Genomic DNA, 23,152 nt, shown 5'->3' with positions numbered 1-23,152 from the left:
AGGACTGCCGCCCCACCACACTTGCCTTCCCAGGTGGCAGCACCGAGGGCTGGGCCCAGGACTCGGAGCCTGCTCTGAGATGAATGGAGCTAGGCCTCCTCCTACAGCCTGGACCCCACGACCTGATCAACATGGCCCGGGAAGTTCCATCAGGAGATGGCAACCCAGACGCCCCGCGTCCCTAAGGTTTACCCATCCCCTCCGAGAGCCGGGCTTGTGCTGCCCTGCTTCTGTGCAGCTTCGTTCCAACAATGACAACAACACTGAGGATTTATATAGCGCTTTCCCTGTGCTAGGGACACCCCTGCCTTATGTACGTTTCAACATGGATTCATCAATCTTTACAGCCGCTCTATGAGGCAGGTGCTATTGTGATATCCACTTCATGGGGGAAGAAACAGATGCACTAAGACATGAAAGTTGCTGACAGCCGCACGGCGAGAAAGGGATAGAGCCAGGATTCCCACGAGAGGAGGGGAGGATTCCCCTCCGAGTAGCTGGAGGGGAGCAGGTTCCCACTCAGTTAGCTGGAGGGATCGAGCCAGGATTCCCACTCCGAGTCTAGCTGGAGGGATCGAGCCAGGATTCCCACTCCGAGTCTAGCTGGAGGGATCGAGCCAGGATTCCCACTCCGAGTCTAGCTGGAGGGATCGAGCCAGGATTCTCGAGTAGTGGAGGATCGAGCCAGGATTCCCACTCCGAGTCTAGCTGGGGAGCCAGATTCCACGAGGGGGGATCGAGCCAGGATTCCCACTCCGAGTCTAGCTGGAGGGATCGAGCCAGGATTCCCACTCCGAGTCTAGCTGGAGGGATCGAGCCAGGATTCCCACTCCGAGTCTAGCTCCAGGGACGTGCATCCTGCCAACAGCCCCCACAGGAGCTTGGAAGCAAATCCTCCATCAGTCAAGCTGCAGGTAAGACCATGGCCCCAATGAACACACTGACCTGAGCCTCGAGAGACAGCTTGAGCCAGAGGCTCCCAGCTAAGCCTGGATTTAGGACCCTCGGGGGCTATAGGCTAATTAATACGTGTAGTTTCTAAATTAAGAGTCTACTCATGAACTGGCACTCCTGGTGCAATGACAATGTGACTCTGCCTGTTTAGGACTGGGAGGTGCTGGGATCCTGGTGTGCAACGCTGAGTTTCTGCACTGTTCTGTCTTCCCTCGCAGTGCTGGCGGCCTCCTCTCCTGCTCTCTGACTGCCCCCCTGTAGTGGTCCTCTGGCTGGCATCTGCCGGCGCCCCACCCACCTTCTGAACCCCTTGAGCATGCAGCCTGGCTCTTCTCAATGCTTGGGGGAGGCCATACCCCCTGGGCCATGCTGCTCAGTCTGTAAGGGGCACACGAACCCCCTGGGGTCCTTGTTACACTGTGCGTTCTGACTGAGGAGGTGAGGCAGGGGCCCGAGAGGCTGCAAGTCCGACACGCTCTAGGCGATGCTGCTGGCCCACGGGCCACACTGTGGCCAGCCAGTCCTCCAGCCTTAAAAGCAGACTTGACCCAGACAGACCAGGGCTCAGATTCCAGCTCTGTCCCATCCTGCCTAGGCAACCTTGACGAAGTGGCGAAAAGATTTACCCAAAGTCACATATTAAATTAGTCACCTGGAGCCACAAACAACTCTATGTTCTGACTTTCCATCCAAAGTCTTGAAATTGGAGCTAAATCCACCCTCCTGAGTTCTGGGCCCATCTGCTTGGGTGTGTGCACGTGTATATTCCTGTACTCGTCTGTACTTGTGAATGGAGGTGTGTGCAGAGAGTGCAGACTCGCCTGTACAGACGTGTGTGTGAATGTGTCTGAATGTCTGTGTGTGTGCCCGCAGAATTGTGAGAGCTGTTTGTTCATTCATTCGCTCCCTTCCTCCCTCACCAGGTGCAAACTCAGCTCCTACTACGTACCAGGTCCCTGCTCCTGTGAAACCAACAGTCTAGGAGGGAGAAGCTTTTAAAAACATAAACACGAAAATCTCGTGTGTGTGTGTGTGTGTGTGTGTGTCTCACAACAGCCCTGACACCCCGGCACTATCATCATCTCCATTTCCCTGAGGGAACCAAGGTTGCCCAGTCACAGAATGACCCTTGCATGTGAAAAGATGCACATCAGCACCCACGCCTGCATAAAGCATGACACACACATGCCCACACGTGTGCATGAACATGCTGTTTACAAGTGTGTGCGTGTATGTGCCTGGGGGCACTTTCCCACAGACATCTTCAAATATTCCATAATCGAGAACTTCTGGCTCCACACTGCTGCACCCCCAACGCACACACACTTTTTTATGTTAGATGTTCCTGGTTCCAAACCTCCCCCGAAACTCTGCCCAGGGAATGGGCCTGAAGGTCGGAGCAGGCAGAGCTCAGTGAACCCGGGGAAGCCCTGCTTCCCGGGGAGCAGCTGCCGCTGGAGCCACTGCACCGGTCATCCCCCCGGAAAGGCCAAAAGAGTTCTCCCCTCCCAGGACGCTAAGTAAATGCTCAGGCTGTTCCGGGGGGGACGTGCTACCCACGCGAGCTGACTGACATGGCACACAAATGACCAAATCCGGCTAGGTCCCCTTTCCCGTCCGGCCAAACCTCGGAAGATGGAGACGCCTGCACAGCTGCCTTGATTACCTTTTCTCTCTCTACTGATGCACAGGAGGCCAACAGAAAGTACACAAGTCATTCGTGTGCAGCCCAATGACGGATCTTCCCTAAGTGAACATATGTGTGTAGACAGCACCCAAACAAAGAGAGAACCGCACGGAATCTCCTGCACTGGGGCCTGGCTCCTTCCATTCAACGTGGTGTTTGTTTGTGGTTGTACTTCATTCATGCTCACGGCTGCATAGTATTCCAGGGCGGCAGAATATTTCCCACTCACTGATCCAGCGCACCACTGACGGACACCTGGATTGTTTTCAGTTTGGGGCTCTTATGAAAAAAGCTGCTTTGAACATTACATGTGTCCTTTGGTGAACATATGACTTGAGTGAACCCCTGGGAGCTGAATTACCAGGTCACAGAGCTTTAGACGCTGCAACGTGGCTCCCAAAGTGGCCGTACCAATTTACACAGTATTGGAGGAGGGCGCCAGTTCCTCCGCTTCCTAGCCAACGGGGTGTTTCCTCTTTCCCATTCCCTGCGTTGTGGGGGACTATTGCACACGTCAGCATGCCTGCCCTCCCCTCCTCCTGCCCTTCCTCTCCCATTGCCACCTCTGGCCATGGCTGACGGAGGCCAGCTGCAGGAGCTAAATGACAACTGCTCCCTGTGCTCTCATCACACAGACACCCCCCGGCCACAACCCACCGGCCCTGTGGGCCACCCCCAGCAGTGAGTAACCGCACATAGCACAGATCCACCTCGAAGGCCTGAGCTGTCTGTCACAGAGAACTTGACCTAAGGTGTTCTTGAGGGGACTTGGATGAGGATGAGCACGGCTCACCGTGCAGAGCAAGGCCCTCCTTCCCCATCTCCCTCTGCAAAGCCACCAGTCATTGCCGTGGTCCCCCACCCTGCCCTTCCCCAGCTGGTATAGCCTCGCTTCAAGGCCATGCACCTCAGCTCCCCTGGGCTCCAGTGAGCCGGGCACCCAGCTCAGGGCTACCAGGTGGTCGTTCAACTGCCACCAGGCAAAGAGCTGCACGTCAGGGACCCCCAGCACTGGCCTGACTGGAGCTCCGACTCGGATTTCTGTTTACCTGAAACACTGGCCCCATTGTATTCATTCCACCCCGGTCCTATGGAGAAAACGGTCACAGGAAACAGGAGCTGCCTGGCATTTTCCTGGCCCCTCCGTGAGTTGGCTCCTCCTCTCTAAACTGCAAATTCGAACAACAGCGACAAAAATTCTATCAGGCTCCTATCATAAGTGGTTACCTTCTATCCACTTAGCTAGTCTGTTTAACTAACCTACACCCACTTGACTAGTCTAATTACACTACTTAATTAACGACACCTACTTCTGGTTTTCTTAGCCGACCTGCAAGAGAGGTAGTAACAGCCCCATTTTATGGAGGTGGAAAGTGAGGCCAAGAGAGGTTAAGTAATTTGGTCAAAGTCACACAGTGAGAACAAGGCAAAAGCCAGAGTCCCCTGGAGCACAGGCCTGCCACCCTGAGCCCCGAGCACAGCACTCTCTCACGGGAGATGTCAAGATGAAGGCTGCCAGGTCCGGTGGGGGCAACTAGCTCACCCTAGACCTTTGTTCCCCTCAGAGGCCTGGGCTTTGAGTAGATAAGAGACAGGAAATTGGCTGTCTGGACCCCATGAAGGCCTTTTAATATTAATGAGACATGAATCAAGGAGGATTCTTGGCAAACCCAGCTGTTGCCTGAGGTCTGGGCTGGAGGTAGGCAAATGGGCACAGGGGGCTGGGGTGGGGGTCCTGCATCTCCAAGAGGCTGAAAATAATCAGGAAGCCTCTTACACCACTTTTGTTATTTGGGCGGAGGGTGCGTTTCTCGGCACATCTTAAAAGCAAGATCGTTCCAATACCACCTTTTCCATTTTAACCCTCAATATAATTTGGTTTTCATTGGATAAAACAGCCAAGTGGCCTCCCCTCCGCTGAGGTTCCTGACCCCCCTCCCCCCACGTCCTGGATGGGTGACGTTGCGAGCTGCTTTGCCACCCCAAAACCAGTCTTCCGTCTATGAAGTGGATACTTTCATAGCACTGCACGCGGACGGCCACTTGCCGTGTGCCAAGCACTATCATAACTTTGGGTATAAATGTATCTTCCTGACGCCTCCCCACATCACTCTGAGGAGGTTTTAAAGACAAAACTGAAACTTGGGAAAGCCGGTCTAAGGTCACCCAGCCATGAAATGTCAAGGTCAGAACATGAGCCCAGGTCTCTCTGTCTTCTGTGTCTTCACACATCCAACCAACAGCGCCTCTTTGAAACTCCGTTCAGAGCCTCAGGCCCTGGCCACACTATGACCACTTATTACAGATTGGGGAGATCAGTCTCTGGCCTGCTGGACAGACCGCTGTCCCTACTAGGGACTCAGGCAGGTGGAAGGGATCAATCCCTTGGCCACAAGACTTAATCTAGAAGGTTCTTCAGAGATACCAACTTAGGCCCCATTCACAGTTGCAAAAACCAGGACTCAGAGAGGCCAAGTGACCCACCCAAGGACACACAGTGAGAGAGGCCAAAGAGGGCCATACCCAGGTCCCTGATCCTCCAGAAGCTAGGGACCCAGCACTGTTCTGGAAAGTTCCCACATCTGGCCTCCCTTCTATTTTTGATCATGCATACAGTGATAAATAAATGTGTTAAATCGGGGACTCCCGCATCCTCCCCAGCCGAGACCCAGGCCACATAGAAAATCCCAAATCCAAGGTGGCTGGGAATGGGAGAGGGGTGCTGCTTTAAAGAAAATCCCCGCAATCCCATTTCCACCCCACGGCTCCTCCCTCCCCCAACCCATAAACTTCCTGTGCCATCTTCATTGTTTCCATCCCATTTAGAGAGAGTGAGTGTTTCCAGGGATTCAATTTCTCTCATAATAGTTGGAAGGAAACAAAGCTATATGCTGTAAACATTCACTACATTGTATGAAAAATACATTATGGGGGAGAGGCAATAAATGCAGACAAAGACCACCCTCCCCCAAATCTGCCCACCATGCCCAATGCCGCCATGCCTGGGCCCTCAAATATTTAAATGTCTCACAGCCCATACTCTAGAGCTTTACAATAAACATATTTTTAGCCATCAGAATGCAAAATTAGGATTGGTGAGGTATGAATACCAACCCCTTCTCAGTGGTTTCTCTCGACAAAAATGACAGAAGCCATTCCATTTTTCTGAACAGGTGTGTAAGGCCTGATGTAGGAAAGCTCGTTAGTTCTGTCTGACACACACTCAGTTCTTTCCGTGTACACAGGATGGGTTTCCCCCTCCTCCTTGCACTTTGCTCTCCAGCTGCGCCTCGATATTAAATTTCATCAGATTTGAACAAAATCTATGGTCTTGAAACCAGTTCCTTTAAGGCCCCTTATATTTATTCAGAATTCATGAATCATGTTCCGATAACACAACCGTAATTATTTTTAAAGTGTTATGTTTGTGGCTTTAATAGGAAATGCTTGCAAAAGGCCTTTTCTCTTTGATTGTTTGTAATCTTAGCAGTAATCGCTGCTGTTCCCTCCTCCGCACCACAGCGGGCGAAACACAGTTTCATTTCAATATGAATCGCAAGCTCTTCACCCGGGTTTTAATTAAAGCAATAAAAGCCATGTCGTCTTTGCCCTTTCCAAGGTACACAGACGTGGAGGCCAGAGTTACGAAGTCTCGAATCTTACAGATCCTGACAATGGTAGGAGAGCCCCCTGTCTTCCAATGCATTTAATGGGAAGTGTTTTTCGTTTTTTTGTTTGCTTTGGAAAGACTCAGTTATTAACCTGTCTTTCTGTGTTGCAGTTTCCTCATCTGTGAAATGGGATAGCAACAGTATTTACCTGGCAGAGTTCACATGAGGATGAAATGAGACCAGCTACGGAAACCATTTAGCCCCAGTGCCGGAGCCTAAGGGATTGCACAGTGAATGTTCTTATCATCCACAATTTCGGGTTGGAAAAAGCCAACAGGCCACCTGTCCTCATTATTTACATGAAGAAACCGAGGCTCAGGGAGATACCAACACAGGAGGAGGGTCCAGAGCAGAGCTGAACTTGGAACTCAGCATTCCTGGCTCTTTCCCCATTCTGGGCATCCTGCACTGCCCCCTGCTGGGAGGAGGCTGCACCCTCAAGGCCATAAGGACAGTGCCCAGGAACTGCAGGTCCGACCCTGACCAGCTCCTGGTCTTCTGGTCTCCTGGGGATACCATTGACCCACTCTAGTCTTATGTTTGATCCAAGTAAGAAAATCGGACCAGGCATCCCTGAAAACCTACAAAGGAAGGCTGCCACACAAACACAGTGGAGTCAGAACCAAGAGCAAGAATCCGCTTAACTCAAAATCCTTGTGTGCCTGCTGCGTGCCAGGTGCGAGGCGCTGGGTGGCCGCACTGTGTAGTTCGGCACTCTTGGCCTTTACAATGCGGTAACTCCACCCCAGCGCATGCTCTGCTGACCCATCTATGGAAGGTCCCCACCAGGCACTGCTCACACCTGTCAGTCCTCATAGTTGGGGGTGTCTCTGCTCCACAGGCCCTAATAGTCCCCAGGGAGCAGCTCAGGTGAAAGCCCCCTGAATCTGCCCTATTGCACAGGGTCTCTCCCCTAGCAAGCAGCCACTGGGCCCGCTGGGACTCCCACTCTAAGAAAAACAATGCCCCCTATTTCTCTGCTGCTTCTCAGAACACACCTGCCCCTCCATCTCCTGCCTCAGTGGCAGCCTGCCTTCTCCACGAGTTCTGGGATGAGCTGCCCATTCTCCTCTGCCCACCCATTTCAGGTTGGAAGGAGGGACTGGCATTGCCTCCCTCTGCACTGCCCCAACCAGATGGTGTTCTCCTTTCCCACCAACCCACCCCCACCCCACTCGGCTCCATCAGCATCCAGCCACTCAGGGTGCCCATCAATCTCCTGCGTAACCCCTTTCCCCATCGTGCTCCCAGCCTCAGTTCTAGGCTCCAGCTTCTCCTCCACCCCACCCAGCATCACCCTGGGCCCCTTCAGCAGCCACCACACGGATGCTGAACTCTTGGCTCCTCACCTGCCAGGGGCTCCTGCTCCACTCTGTGTCAGCTCCCCACTCCCTGGACAGACCTGAACCCCACCGATGCCCAGCCACAACTTCTCACCTTTGAATTGCCACCCCACTTCTGACTCTGTCATTGACGTGTTCTCACCATCCAGCTCCTCCCTCCGAGACCCTCTGACACCGGCATCCCCCTTTTTCTCTTCTTTCCCAACCTAGATCCCCTGATCCTTCACTTCAGTCTCTCTTTGGGGAAAGTAAACAAACAAACAAAAAAAAACCCCCAAAAACTTGAGAAAGCTTGAGTGCCTTTTCGGTACCCACGCCTGGCAAATCCCCGCCCTGGATGCAACTAGCTGTCTGCACCCACCGCACCTGCATGCAAAGCTCAGTCTCTCAGGTGCCACAACAAATACCCCAGACCTCCTCCACCCTCAGACCTGCAGGCCCCGACTCTCAGCAGGTGGCCCGCCCACCAAGCTCTCTGAGAAGACACGCATTCTGCCCTCTGCTCCCACCCGTCCCATCTGCAAAGCTAGCACACTCCATTACCCCCTGCCCAGGTCTGGGCAGGACCCACTCCCTCCCACCTTCTCCCAAAACTTAGACCATCCATTTACCCTTCCCCCTCCTGAACCCAGAGCATCACCCTCTCTTCTGGACTGCTTCCGTCCATGATTAAACATTCTAGACTCTTGTCTTTAAAAAATCTTGTCTAAGGAGTCCTCATGCCACTGAGCAATGGCCCTCGCCCATGTCCTGCACAGCCAGACTTCTCACGGGTGGTCTATGCTTACTGTTCACAGCCTCACCACACATCCTCGGGCGGCCCTGGGGCCCGAGCAACCTCCCCTCCACACCTAAACCGCTTCTGCTGTGGCCCAGAGTGGGCTCCTTTTCCTCAGACTGTTAGACACATTTCAACTCTTGTCTCTACCAATCCCTCAGAAACATTTGACCCTCTCTCCTCCTTGTTTGTATGTTGTTGAACTTCTTGAAATTGCAATAAATCCCCATGGTTCAAAACACCTGAAATGCAAAAAGGTACAGTGAAAAATTCTCTTTTCTACCCCTGTCCACCCGCCCCGTCTGCATACCACACACACAGACATGTGCACACACAAACACACAATGTACAAACCCAGTGTTATTAATGTCCATATATTTTCCCAGAGTCACTTTAATCAAAATAACGTATCTGAGGAACTTCCACGTGGCTTCAGTTTCTTCATTCCTTCTTCCAGCCACACTGTCTTCCAGTTTATAGATGTTACGCAATTTCTTTCAACAGTCCCATACTATTGCCCATTAGGCTGTTTCCAATCCTTTGTCATCACTAATACCAAAATGATAATCGTGAATATGCCATTCTTCATGTGTGCAAATATGTCTGTAGGAGGTATTTCAAGAAGGGAAATTGCTGGGTTAGAGGTTAATGCGTTTGTAATTTTGACAGATGTTTCCAATTTGCCCTCCGCGGGGGTCACAGCAGTTTCCCTTCCCTCCTGATGTGTGGGCTGCTGCTTCCCTACAGGTGCTCCAACCGAGTGAGCGTGTTATCACGCCTTTGGATTTCTGCCAGTCTAACAGGTAAAAATGGTCATTTTATTTTGCTTCTCATAGAAACTATTTTTAGTGCATTTTTTCATACATTTAAGGTCTATTTGTATTTCTTTTCCTGTAAACTCTGGGTTCATATCTCCTGCCGCTTTTACTACCAAGTTTGTGAATTGATTTCTAGGGACTCTTTATATATTAAGGAAATTAGTCCTTTGACTATATTGTGAGTTGAAAATATTCTTGCCCAGTTTGTCAATTGTCTTTTAACTTCACTTACGCTGATTTGGCCATGCAAATGTTGTTCTTCATTTTAATTTATGGTCAAATTTTTAAGTTGTTTCCTCTAAGACTTTGAGGCATAAAAGTGTCTTTCCCACTCCAATGCAGTACAGTATATCTCAGAGGCTTTTCTCTGTGTCTTTATGGTTTCTCTGAGTACATATAAATCTTTCAGTAGTTCAAGTTTATTATATGACAGGGAAGGGGCTGTGGCTCTGGCATCATTCCCCCCAGGTCCCCTCCCTTCCCCTGGGGACACTCTGCCCTTGGCTCTGAGACTGCACACTCTCCCACTTCTCCGGCCACTGCTTCTCCACCGACACTCGGTCTTCTCTCCCTCCTCTGCCTTCGTTGTAAATGTCGGAGCTCAAAATGGAAGAGTCGTGGATCCTGTGCTCTTCGCACTCTTCTCCATTTTTGCAAGTTTCATCTTCTCAAGGTTTTAATACCAGGGGCTGAGGACTTCCAAGTTCATTTCCTGCAGGTGCTCTGGACTCTGGCAACTGTCTGCCTGCCTGGGCGAGCATCTCCATACAACGCACCCAAGTCTGACATCATCAAACCGCACGTCCCCAACTCAGAGAATGGTACCACTGTGCTGGAATACGGGCCCATGCTCGACCCTGGGAGCCACCCTTTACTCCGTTTCTCTGTCCCTCCAGATCCGTCATCAGCGAGACCTACCAACTGGATTTCCAAAACATCTCTCAGATCGATTGTCTGCTTCTTTCCATCTCTGCCACCACAACTGAGGACACAACAGCCTTTCGCTTGGCCCATTACACACCCTCCTCTGTGCTCTCCCGGTACCCGCCCTCGCCAGTGAGGGTTTTGAAAACCGCAGATTTGATCACGTCATTCAATACCAATCTCTCTCTTTTCTCCTTCTCACTAACAAAGCACGGTGACTTGCTTTGACTAATTGAATTGCTAGAAATAGTCATGTTCCATCCTTCTCTGTCTCTCTCTCTGTCTATTTCTCTCTCTCTTTCACACACACACACACACACACACACACACACGGTTCTTTCCCAAACTCTTAGGACAAACTCAGCAATCCCCAGCAGAAGTAGTATTTACAGCCTTGAAGAATGGAAAACTCCCGCCACAGCCAGGAAGGCAGTTCTGAGGAGGTGACATTCGCCTTGTCCCCGAAAGAGCAAACAGGCCTGTGTTGGGGGGAAATGGCGGGGCATGGCGATGGGAGGAACATGTGCCCGCAATGGCGTGGCGTGCAAGGGGTGACCACAGATTTGTCTTGTGCAGCCAAAGCGTTATTGACGGTAATAAAACAACAGAAGCAACAAAGTGCAGCCTAAGAAACAGAGTCAGTGACATCGTAACAACAGTGTGTGGAGCCGGGTGGGCGCTGGAAACATCGAACAGTCTGTGACGTACACAACTGTCTGACCGCTGATGAATGCTGCACACCTGAAGCCAACGCAAAATACTATTGAACGCAACTGTGATTTTAAAAATTTTACAAAGTAAATAAAATCACTTTCTCGAATAAGTTTTAAAAGGCAGCAAACCAAGTTACAAATTAAAAAAAAAACATCAGAAGCAAGTCATAGCGAGTTTTATGGAACACAGGTACTTCACCTCCTATCTCAGGTCAAACTCCCTTGAAGTGGAGCCTGAGCTGGACCCTGCGATGACAGTGACTGACTGAGAATTGACTCAGGAGAAGGGAAAGGAGGGCAGCCGCACAAGGCAGGGGAAGGAGCTGAGTGAGGACAAGTCACAGAGTTGGTCTCCCCTCAGACCAGGGGCCTGGCTTTCCGGGCCATCCACACCCCCTCCCGGTTCACAGTTCCCACTGGGCAGGGGCCAGGTCCCCAGGGAAGGGCAGCAGTGAATAGCTGCCCTGGCAGTGAAGAGAAACTGGGGGAGGCACCAACAGAGCCCACAACACACACCTCCTGTACCCCTCGCAACACCCGCAGGAGCACATGCTGCTCTTTCCACTGGACAGGAAGCTGGCGTAACGGACCTAAGAGCTCCTGGTGGGGACGTGGAAGAGCTGGGATTTCAACCCAGGTCTGCTGAGCTCCCAGCCCAGTTCCTTTCCTCTTTGCCTTCATCCCAGGAAGAGGGAGACTCTTCCCAGGCTCCATAACCAGGAAATATTGGCCCCTGTAATGCCAGGGCAGGGTCTGCCCCCAGCAGGGGAAGAGCTGATGTCTACCAGCCCTTCCACCCTCAGAAGATGCTGATGGGCCAGAAGCCATGGCTGAGAACTGTGCTGGGTCTCAGACCACCTCGGCAAGTTTAGTACAGAAGAAATGCAAGGTCTAGGGTGGGGGGCGGGGAAAGTGATCGTGCATGAAAGCTAAGGCAGCTATGCAAGAATGTTGTGGAGACTCGCAAAAACCAAGCAATAGAGCATTTGCAAAAGAAACTTCAAGCCCAAAAGAACTGGTTTGAGAGCTTTTAAAAGGGGACACAGTTGGCTGATACATATATATCCTGCAGGGGACCTCTGCCTCAGCTGCGGTTTCTAAACAAAGAACATGAAGTTTCAGGAAGAGCAGGTTTTTAACACGATGAAAATGGATGTTCTGGAAGCAAGCATCTCCCAGAAATGGCTCCCGGCGTACATCCAGAGCTTTGGTCATAATAGGTGCCCAGTAAACGTTTACTGAATGGGTACACTTTGTATTTAACTGTATTTATAAGCTGCACTTTGTGCCACTTACAGTGTTTATCCCCTGAATCCTCTATTGGCTACAAGACCTTAATTTTGCCCACATGCTTAGGTCAACCCCTCAGTAATCGGAGCAACGTGTTTCCTGCAGTTGATGAGGCAACCACACCGTGATGGAGTGTGTGTGTGTGCAAATGTGCATGTGTGAGTTCAAGCAAACACTCCAGGGAACAATATACCAGAAGGACACACACAGAATTTTTGCCATTAAGAGCAAGAGGCCAGTGGAGTCCAACCAAGCCATGTGGAGCTGTAGGTCCCAGAAGAGTCTGTTATTCTTGCACAAAATCAGCACAAACCACAGACCACATTTCCCATGTGTGCTAGTTTGTTGAAAGCCCACGACACTTTGCAGCTACTCCCATTAACAGGTGGAGTCTCCATTTCCCCATTCCTTGAATCCAGACTGGCCCTATGACTTGCTTTAATGGAAAGATCTTGTCACTTCATCTCCCGCTGCTCTGGGAACCCTTCTCCCAACTGTGTGAATAACCTCGGGCCAGCCTGCTGGAGGACAAAAGACCATCTGCAGTAGAAGTGAGTCTCCGATGCTAATCAGCCTACAGCTGACCCGGCAGCTTTCTGTGGTCACTTCAATGATCCTAGCCATTACCAGAAGAGCCGCCTGGCTGAACCCAACCAAACTGCAATCCTATGGATCTATGAAGTAGGTGAATATTTATTGTTTTAGGAAACTAAGTTTGGGAGTGCTTGTTATGCAGCAAAAGCTAACTGATACACCATAAAAAGTCTAGATTGTAATCACTGAATTTGTCCACATCAAGGTTGGCTCATACCACTGGGAGGACTTAGCCAATCTCAGGGGATCTTGGTGTCTTCTTGAGAAAGTTCTGAGTTAGGAAGCGTCTCTGAGTGATGGCAGAAGAGACTTGGAAAGACCCTTGTGAGTCTAACTACCTCATTCTACTGTCAGGAAAACTGAAGTCAGAGAAGAGAAGGAGCCACATTCACTCATTACACAAATATTTGAGTGCCTTCCAGGGGCCAGGCTTTGTGCTGAAATGGGAGACACAACAGGGAAAAAGAGAGACCGGATCCTGCACTCACGGAGATCACAGCCTGGAGTGGACATCAGATGTGAACCAAGTCATTACGCAAGTAAGCAGATGACCGCAAACAGTGACAAATGTCATGAATTAAACGAACATGGTATCACGAGAAAGAGTCACAGGGAGTGGACCTAATTTGGATTTGGGGGTCACCAAGAGCTCTCTGAAGAATGACATTTAGGCTGAAATAAGTTGGTGGCAGCCCTGAGGTGAGAAGGGGGCTCTGCACACACACAGCAAGGTAACGCGTGTGCAGCACTGGGTCCCAGCTGTGCAGGTTCAAATCCCAGCTGCACTGCTCCTTGGATGAGTCCGTCAACATCCTCGAGACCCAGGTGCCTCATTATAAAACAGGGTTAACGAAAACACTTACTACTCTTCACGGCTGTTGTGAAGATCAGCTGAAATAACCACTGAGAAAAGGACTTTGCAAACTGAGGTGTTGGGGAGGAAGACGAGCTTGTTGCTGCTAACAGCTTGCATTGGCGAGGGCGGGGGACTTTGCACTGCATGTCCTCTCCAAACAACTGTGCTCCCCTCTGCCCCAGCCTAGAGTGGACACAGAGTCCCGCTGTCCCTTCTTGGTGGAAGCACAGCGCCAACACTCCCCCCAGCAGGGCTTGAACCGAGCCCTACCCTGCACTGGGTGGTTCTGCAAGCCAGGGCTGACTACGGATGGTTAAATAACTCTGATGGGCTCTTCCAATGCGAGTGGTGCTTCCAGGATCTGGAGTCCGGCCCACTGGTGTCATGCAGACTGGCACAAGCCAATCAATATAAAGACAGCTGTGCCACAGCACCATGCCGCTCACATGGTCACAGGCCAGAGAAGGGCAAGACATGGTGGCCCCCACATGAGCACCCAGCGGTGGCGGGTGGGCGTGTGGCTTCACGCCCACCGGGACTGGTGTGCTTTCCCTCCCTGGCAGTACTCCCTAAGGCCACAGGCCCACATCTTGCTCATCTATGTCTCTCACAGGACCTGCTGTACAGTGAGACACGTACATGTTTGTGAATTAATAGGCTTCTGTTTTCCCAGCTGGAAAACACTGGGTCTGACCCCAGCTGCCCAACTTGGATCGCCACGATGACCACAGCCACATAGATGGAGTGTAGAGGGACAGGCTGGCCCTCCCCTCCCCAAGTTTCTCAGCAGCTCGGAAACTCCTTGCTCTCCACCCAGCACCCTGAGCTGCTGCCACCTGCAGGCACCACTGCCTTAGGGAACCGTCCTCCAGGTTGCCACAGCGTGTGGTGAGGACCCTCCCTGGCATCACAGTGGTCTAATGAGGTTGTTCCCAGCTAAAAGAACTTTAATTTTTGCAGACCAGGCTCTTAGGGGAAAATCAGACTCCAGATGACCTCTGGGAGTCCCAGAGGGCCAGGCTGGGGCTGGAGACGGGGCAGCTGCACCCTGAGATGACTCGCCTCCTTCACCATCAGGGAGGATGGCCATGTCCCGAGCCCTCCCCAGTGGTATCAGCAGGAGAGCCCTGCGTGCCTTTGCAGGGCACAAGGGTGCCTCCACACCAGGGAGCATGTGACAGCTGTCCTCACTGCTGCCGAAAGTCTCCCCCACCCTGCACGGGGAAGGAGCACAACACAGCTGGAGCACATCCAGTTTTTAATGACGCCCCTTTAAGCCGACAGCAGCCAGGCAGGTGATTTACAGGAAACACTGTAGTCCGAGTTTGATGGTCCCTTTTAAGGCAATTCAACTGATATTCTTGATCATTCTGAAAGAAGACAGTGATGGGCCGTGTGCCAGACTCTGCACCCCTCCCACGCCGACCCCAGAAGCAGTGTGGCTCCAGCCAGCCTGAGGCTAGACCCCCCACACACTCAGAAAGGATGGGGCACGCACCTGGCTGGCTGATAGGAGCTCTGGGTTGCCGTCACTCATCCCCCCGTAGGCACTGTCACCATCAAACTGGAACAGAGAGAGAGAGGAGAAGCTCTGAATAACGTGTGCTCAGGAAGGCCCCAGAGAAGAAGCCAGAGGGGTCAGGGGACTGAGTGCACCGAGGGGAAAGGAGAAGAGCCATGGAGCCCAGGAGGCAGTTCCCATTTCGGCAGGGCTCCCTCCGGGGTGGAGGAGCAGCCTCACTCCCTGAGGGTGAGCATCATCCATCACACTTAGGATAAAGCAGGAAAACCTTTCTGCCCTTTATACATTGTTCACAGGGGTGGCACCCTGCCTTGTCAGGTACTGAGCTCCCCATCACTGGAAGTATGCAAATATCTCTCTTGGCCAAAAGGCCATCAGGCTGTCATATAGAGTTGGGATTGTGCATGATGGAGGGAGGCTGAGATCTCCAGAGCTCTGGGGTCATGAGAGCCTGCCCTGGATGTGCCCTCCAGGTCTTATCATCCTAAGTGGCTTTGCCCCTCGCATTTGCCCCTTAGGCCGCCCCTGGCCACAGGCAGTGGGGACTGTAGAGACCATGTACAGGAACTACAGTCCTGTGTTCTGAGGCACTGCCAGGTCTGGAGTCAGAAAGATTTCTGTGTAAAAGGGAGCGGGCGTAATGACAGAAGTGTGGGCTCTGGGGCCACTGGCTGTCCTTTTCCCTGCAGTGTGATCTTGAGCCAGTGACAGGACTTCTGAGGTTCCTCATCTGTCAGATGGGGATAATGACAGAGTGCCCTCTTCACAAGACGTCTCGCTGACACAAGTAGAGCACCTGGCTCAGCTCCAGGTTGTTCCCTTCCCTTAAGACAGGTGACAGGTTCCCTAGAAGCAGAGCTGAGTCAAGATTTCAAACGCATGTGGTCCCTAGAGGTGCTCTTTAGGAACAGCCTTGCAGGGAGGGAGGGACATGGGACAAGGCCATGGCAGGAGCTCCACAGGGATATGGTTTCTGCTGGAGACTTGTGTCACACAGCCTGGTCCTGTGGGGAGCTCTGGGCGTGAACTGCACCACAGAGTAAGTCCCCGAGAAGCAAGGGGCCAGCCTTTTGCTTGGCTGTGGGCTGCCCTCAGGAGGCAGGGGTAAATGGTGTAACTTCTGAGCAGGGCAGCCCCCATCTGACCACGGACAACTCTCTGGAGAGTCGTCCTGCCAGCCGTGAGCCAGTTGGTCAGCGCTCACAGCAGAGGGGAGGTGGCTGTACTAGTGGCTCTGCAGGGATCTGGGTGGGGCACCAACGGCAGCTGGCCATTTTAATTGAAAAAATTTTTTTTTAATTTTAGGCTACATGTACAGGCTTCAAAATTCCTCCAAATACAAAAAGCAACAGAGTGAAAAATCTCTTCCCACCCAACCTCCCAGCCATCCACGGCCTCTCTCCAGATGCAACTGCTGTGTCTACCAGCTTCCTTTACATCCCTTCAGAGATGGTCTGCATACATACGTTTTACAGCCATTTCTTTTACATAAATGACAGCACATTATACACACTGTTTTGCACCTTATTTTTCTCCTAGCAACACTCTGGGAAAGCCTTTTATATCAGGACATAATTCTGTCTTCCGGTACCTAGTACTCCGCAAGACGGACGTAACATGTGTAAGGAAGGAGCTGAGCACGTGGTAACGGAGTTGCTTCTAGTCCTGTGCTATCCCAGCACTGCTCCCATGAATGGTTTTCTCCACCCATCGTTGCACAGGGGTGTGAGCTGACTGTCGGATTAGTCTGTAAGATTGCAGGGTCCAGCTGTGCATGCATTTGTAACTTTGACAGACATTGCCAAGTCACTCTCATGGAAGCTGTAAAAATCCACACTCCCACAATCAGGCACAAGATTGTCTGTTTTCAGGCACAAGTGGTTCAAACAGATTCACTTCACTCAGAGGGGCTCGGCCCGGATGCCAGCCTCCCACCTCTGAGGGCCCTGGGAGTCCCCACCACCATTCCCAGGTCCCTGGCCACCCTGCTCTTCCTTGTTCTTTGCTCTGTAGTCTCCTTTACCCTCAAGCATCTATATAATTTACCAAGTTCATGGCTTATCGTTGGATGCCCACCCCACCACTGAAATGGAGGCTCCCAAGCACCTAAAATAGTGCTTGGCACAGACTAGATACTCAATAAATGCTCTTGGATGTATAGATGGATGGACGGATAGACGAACAGATAGATGGGGCCAGCACTGCACTATTCACATGGTCTTTACAGGGCTTTTCGGGTCTTCCCACGGGAGGCAGTGGAATTGGTAGCTATACCCAAGTGCCCTTCCAGCACAGGCACAGGCAGAATCCTTCACTGACTGCTGCATTAGCAAAAGACAAGACCGGGTCATGGCTAGGATCTGAGCATGGACCCCCAAATGCAGCCCTCCATCCACCACACCGCACACAAGGCCTTGTTCAGAAACCGCCTCCTCCAGGAGGCCTGCCATGCTGTCACCTCCTCGGGCTTACAACACAGATTGTCCCCACATCTGTCTTCTGCCCCTGTGTGGGAGTAATGAGGCTGGAACAGTCCTGGTCATCTCCAAACCCCCCAGCACCTGGCACGCGCCAGCATCAGGACTGGGATGATGAGATGGGCGGGGTGAGGAGCCTTCAAAGAAAGCTCAGGGGCACTACCTGACGCGTCTCCGTGGCCATGCATTTCACTTTGATAAAAGTGAAACTTAGGGAAGAAAATCACACGTAGTTTATAAGTATGTTCGGAAAGAAAGAACAATGGGAAACCGAGGGGATTGACATTTAACCAGGCGTTTGAAACATTTGATACTGCCATAGTAGTCAAACAGTATGATGTGGGTTACGAATATGGGAGCATTCGTGCATCCAGGGAGGAAAGGGAAAGATGTCTGCCAAAGCCCTGTGTCATAGCCCTGTTATTCAATGCTGGCCAGTACGGAGCCAGCAGGAAGGGAGGGGTGCTGTGCCCTTTCTCTCTGCAATGCACACAGTGGGCACTCAACAAATTCCTGGCGGATGGTTGAATGACTGTACCCAGTGCTGAAAACACTCTCTGTAAGTAAAAGGGCTCATTTAAACCTCACAACAACCTAAAGAAGCAGGTATAATTTTCCCTGCTGAAAACCAAGGACGTTGGTCAGGAGGACCAGCAGTTGCCAGGGTGGCACAGTTAGTTAGGGGGAGACTGGGCTTCCGAGAGGTCCGTTTGCCTCTTCGGCTTGGTCTCCTGGCTGAAAGCTCCCTGACAGCGGGGATCAAGGCTTTGCTGCACCCCACACTGTATAACCAATAATTAGCCTGGCCCTGGCACATGACAGGTGTTTGATGCATACATGTTAGTGGTTCGGGGAGGGAGGACTTCTCTGCGGTGAGCAGTGGGGAATGGTATGGGGGGGCGTGAGGAAAGAGACCCTGCATTTTTGATGTGTGTGCACTAGGGGTAGGAAGGGGGTCATTCCACTGCCTAGTGGGCCCCCCCCGACATCACCAGAGCCTGCCTCCAGGGGGCTTATTCCTTCAGCCAGTCGTCCATTCAACCCAGAGACAGCTGCCAAGTGCTGGAGCAAAACTTGTCTCCAGCTTTCAGGGAGATACCTGAGAAGCTGGTGGCAGTTCTCAAGGCAGGGCCTGGGCCAGCCCCCATACGGGTACCCCCAGGTGCCTGGTTGGGCCCTGGGAGCAGGCCAGGCTCGGGGCCTGGCTACTGAGCAGCCCCGAACAGAACCCCTGAGGTGGCAGAGGTATCTGCTCTCTGCCCACCTATGTCTAGGGTTCCACCATACCACAGCCCTTGGAGCAGGGAAGAAAGGAGGGAGAGAGGGGCACCCTGAGGGCTCCCAGGCTTCCCCTGGGGTAGCCTCCAGGGCACTAAGGCCAGGGCTTCCCCTCAGCCCTCCTCTGGAAGGGCCCCTTCTGGAGGAAAGAACTTAGAGACAAAGAGGCGATGTCACTAAGCCAGCCTCTGCACTCTGCCACAGCGGGGCCACCTCCTTCTCTGTGAGCACAGACATGATTGAAATGCCCACATCAATGCCCACTGCACAATGGATGACGACAGTGTATGCGACCGCAAAGACATATGACACACGCGGTGTGCCTCAGCAAGGTGACCACACATGCACCACAAACCAGTGCGGACCCATGTCACACACAACACAGCATTCAAGACAGCGCTCAGTCACACATGTACCACATCCAGGGGTCGCACAAACCGACACAAACAAGTGTGTCCACGGCACGCGTGTGAGTGGGCACATATCATAGCCCCTTTACGGGCCTGGCTGCACAACACACACAGCGTGCACACGCGGAGAGTGGAGGGGAGGCCCAGGCGTGTGTCAATACACCATCCGCAACTGTATAAACGTAACTCACATCCGCGTGCACACAGACACATACGGCGAGAGCCCACAGAGACCTGCAACGCAAACGATGCTCGTGAACTTGGATTCTGTGCACAGTTCGCAGCTCAGCGGTCCCCCCGTCAAAAATCTCTTTTCACACCACACAACCTTCCGTATGCTTTAAAACGCGAAAAGAGCAACGCGGGGGGAAACAGCGGCCTGAGAATTTCCGTGCGACGCCAGAACATCCTCTTACCACGGACTGGAATAGATTAATTTTCCCCATTTCATATTCTAATTATAATTCCTTTTCCCATCGCCATCTTTGGTCCTCATTACAGCTGGAAGATTGTTCTGCAAAAGCCAGGCCTTCATCTTCTCTTCCCAAGAGTTTTGTCATGGAAATGAGTTTTGGAATCTGAAAGAACTCACATTTTTGCAAACATCGAGTGTACGGGGATAACCCTTTCGTGACGGCCACCAGGGACTCGGCTCACAGAGACTTCTAAAGGGGCTGTCACTCCCCATGCTCTGTGTTCCCCTTGGCCAGAGGGGCTCCTCTCCCCTATTTCAACAGCACCCCCTACCCTAGGTCCTTTTTTATCTTTTTAAAAAATTATTTATTTATTTATTTTTAGAGAAAAGGGAAGGGAGAGAGAAAGAGAGGGAGAGAAACATCCTTGCGTGGTTGCCGCTTGCGCGCCCTCCTACTGAGAACCTGACCCAAAATCCAGGCGTGTGCCCTTTCTGGGAATCGAACCAGCAACCCTTCGGTTTGTAGGCTGATGCTGAATCCACTGAGCAACACACCAGCCAGGGCTCCTTTTTTATCTTTAAGGAAACAGCAAATAGGCAGCCAAGGTCAAAGGTGAGGAGCTCTGATCTTAGTCAAATGCTGCTGGCTTCATCTGAGCCCCTCCGGCAAGCTCCTTAACTGCTTGAAGCCTCATGAATAAGAGTCACTTATTCATAATAGATATAAATTAAATATCTGTGGGATGAACAAAGGTAGTTAAGTGGGCAGATGAATAGATGGAAGGAAGGGAGGATGAATGGTTAGGATGGATGGATGGATGAGGGGGAAGCTGAGTGGTTTGGGGAATGAGTGGAAAAGGTGGGCCAGTAAGGGGATAAACAGATGACACTGTGGCTGAATTGATGGAATCAGAAGGTGAGATGCGTAGGTGGAAGGAAGGGATGGATGGGCATGTGGGTGGTCGGGATGTCTGGATTGAACAGGTGGGATGAGAGAGATTAATGGATGGGTGGATGAGATGGGAGGGTTGGTGGGTACAGAGAGACAGGTGAATAGGAAGATGATTGAGATGTTGGGTGAGACAATCAAATAGACGGTTGGAGGGGGGGCGGTAAGATGCCTGGATAGAGGCCTGATAGCTGGGATGCCTGAGTGAATGAAAGGGTTGATTGGGTGGGTGGGATAAATTGGTGGGTAGGTAAGTAGGTCTGACATTTCCTCCTGACTCTATTCATGCTTCCCCTGGACAATGTCATGGTTTCTCAGGGTTACAACATCTCACTGACTCTCCCATGTTCATCTTCAGCCAAGTACCTCCAAATTCCAATATTCAGTTTTTCCCCAGATATCTCCCCATTTGGTCCATGAGCACCCTAAATTCAGCACACCCAGCCCTGAACTCACAACATATGTGTAGCCCTGCTCATCCTGCCGAGCTCCACCATCGTTAAGAGAAGGTGTTACCTTCCACACAGCGCCACGGTCAGTACCCCCAGGGTGACCCTGGACCCCTTCCCTTCTGTACCCTCCTGATCTAACCATCCACAGAAGATTTCTGCTCAGCTTCCCCCAACCCGATCCACTTTCCACTCTGGCTCTCACTAGTGGTATTTTGGCCATCACTCCGCTGCTCAGATCAAAACCCTGCAGCGGCTCCACAAACATCATGAACCCTGACATCCAAGATGCCCCATGACCACCAGCCCTGGCTCTCAGCTCCCACACCCCCCCAGTGTTGCAGGAACCCCTAATGCCCCTGCCTTTGCTCACATTGTCCCATCATCAGGCTGGAGCACCCCTTCCTCCCCATCTTCCTCAACCCACTATAATCTAACTCTTCACAGATCTTTTTTTTTTCTCCTGGTAATGCACTCCAATCCTAACTGTCTTGCTTGCTTCTCTAAACCCATACTCTCAGGCCCAAACTTAAGGCCTCCATCCCAAATTAGCTTTGGACTAAATTCAGCTTCCATGTGTAATGTGATACCCTGAGAAAAGCCAGATTGCTGAGTCAGAGTATCGGTCCCACTGCTCACTGGCTGGGTATGACCTTGAATTTAACTTCTCTCTGCCTTAATTTCCTCACCTATAAAATGGTAATGATGGTAGTTATTAATTCCTACCTCATAAAGTTTTTTATATGTTATCAGATATTAGATACGAAGTAATATCTGGAACAGAATGCTTAATACTGGTAATAATTTTTGACAGGTGCTTAATAAATATTATCTATTATTGTTATTATATGCTAAACTCTTACCCCTCATCAACCACACTCACCCTCAGTCTAGCAGAGGGACCCCGTCTCCTGTCACTGAGCCCACCCCCCCCCGTCTCTGCCCCTCCCCACAACACGTCATACCCACCCTGACCTCTTTCCTTTAGTCTGAAAAGGTAAAGTGTCTCCCTCCTGTTCAAAGTCAGCCCTTTCACCTTGACCCCGTCCCTTCCACGTCTTCCCCTCACTCATTCCCACTCTCGGTCCTGGGTCTGAGACCTCGAGTAATATGAAATCAGCTGGTGCTCTTGTTGTAGCAGGTACCGGGCCCTACAATGTACTTAGTAACATGCTCCCCACCACTGGGGATTTACAATAAATAAAGCTTGTCACCAGGCAATGGAAAGTGGTAAAAGCTAAGGAAATATGAGGTTACAGAGGGGATAACGGGCATTGTTCATTGGCTGTGTCTAGTGAGTGCTCACCCTATGAGGTTACAGAGGGGACAACAGGCATCTGCCATTGGCTGTGTCTAGTGAGTGCTCACCCCATGAGGTTACAGAGGGGACAACAGGCATCTGCCATTGGCTGTGTCTAGTGAGTGCTCACCCTATGAGGTTACAGAGGGGACAACAGGCATCTGTCATTGGCTGTGTCTAGTGAGTGCTCACCCTATGCCGACACTGCACTGATACTGGGCACACTGGACCAATCTTGGCATAGCCCCTGCTGTCAGGGGGACTCCCGTCCTCCGGATAATCTCGGGAGAGTAAACGCTCCTATTCTCCAAGTCTGAGAAAGGAAGACCAGCCATTCTTTGCCATAGGCCCAATACGAGAAGTAACCACAACAGTCGTGTGAAGCCCATCCCAACTGGTCAGTGATAGCTTTGTGTTCACCCAGCCTCTTCAAGTTAAGTGGTCAGTAATAGTCTTAATTCCAATAGCTACAGTTCCTCGGCCAGGAGGCAGCCAGGCTTCTGAAAGCCCTCACATCCCAGGACTCCATGCCTCCCGAAACCCTGTGAAGACCAGCCCTTGTTTGATTTGGAGGGACTCACTTTGCAAAGCATGGCAATGAATGAATTCAGCATCAGATCTCGAGTGATGGCCTCTTCTTTGACAAACGTGCCCATGGCAGGACAAGGTTGTCACAGGAAAGTAGAAGCAGGGAGGAGGGTCTTTCAGGAGAGACATCCGACAA

The 23,152-nt window shown here is 51.6% G+C and overlaps 1 protein-coding gene across 5 annotated transcripts in view; it reads right to left on the bottom strand.

Moving 5' to 3' along the window:
- TOX2 (TOX high mobility group box family member 2) overlaps positions 1-23,152 on the bottom strand; it is a 107,406-nt gene that overhangs the window by 45,877 nt on the left and 38,377 nt on the right. For 4 of the 5 annotated variants that reach the window (XM_053671282.1, XM_037164493.2, XM_037164494.2 and 1 more), the window contains exon 2: positions 15,127-15,192. The exons of the other annotated variant lie outside the window; for it this stretch is intronic. In XM_053671282.1, coding sequence (XP_053527257.1) covers positions 15,127-15,192 — 66 coding nt within the window. The remainder of the gene's footprint in view (positions 1-15,126; positions 15,193-23,152) is intronic. 5 annotated transcript variants of the gene reach the window in all.

Source organism: Artibeus jamaicensis, unplaced genomic scaffold (assembly GCF_021234435.1).
Source record: "Artibeus jamaicensis isolate MK-2021 breed Jamaican fruit bat unplaced genomic scaffold, CSHL_Jam_final contig_685, whole genome shotgun sequence".
Taxonomy (NCBI): Eukaryota; Metazoa; Chordata; class Mammalia; order Chiroptera; family Phyllostomidae; genus Artibeus; species Artibeus jamaicensis.
This window is presented reverse-complemented; position numbering and strand designations above follow the sequence as displayed.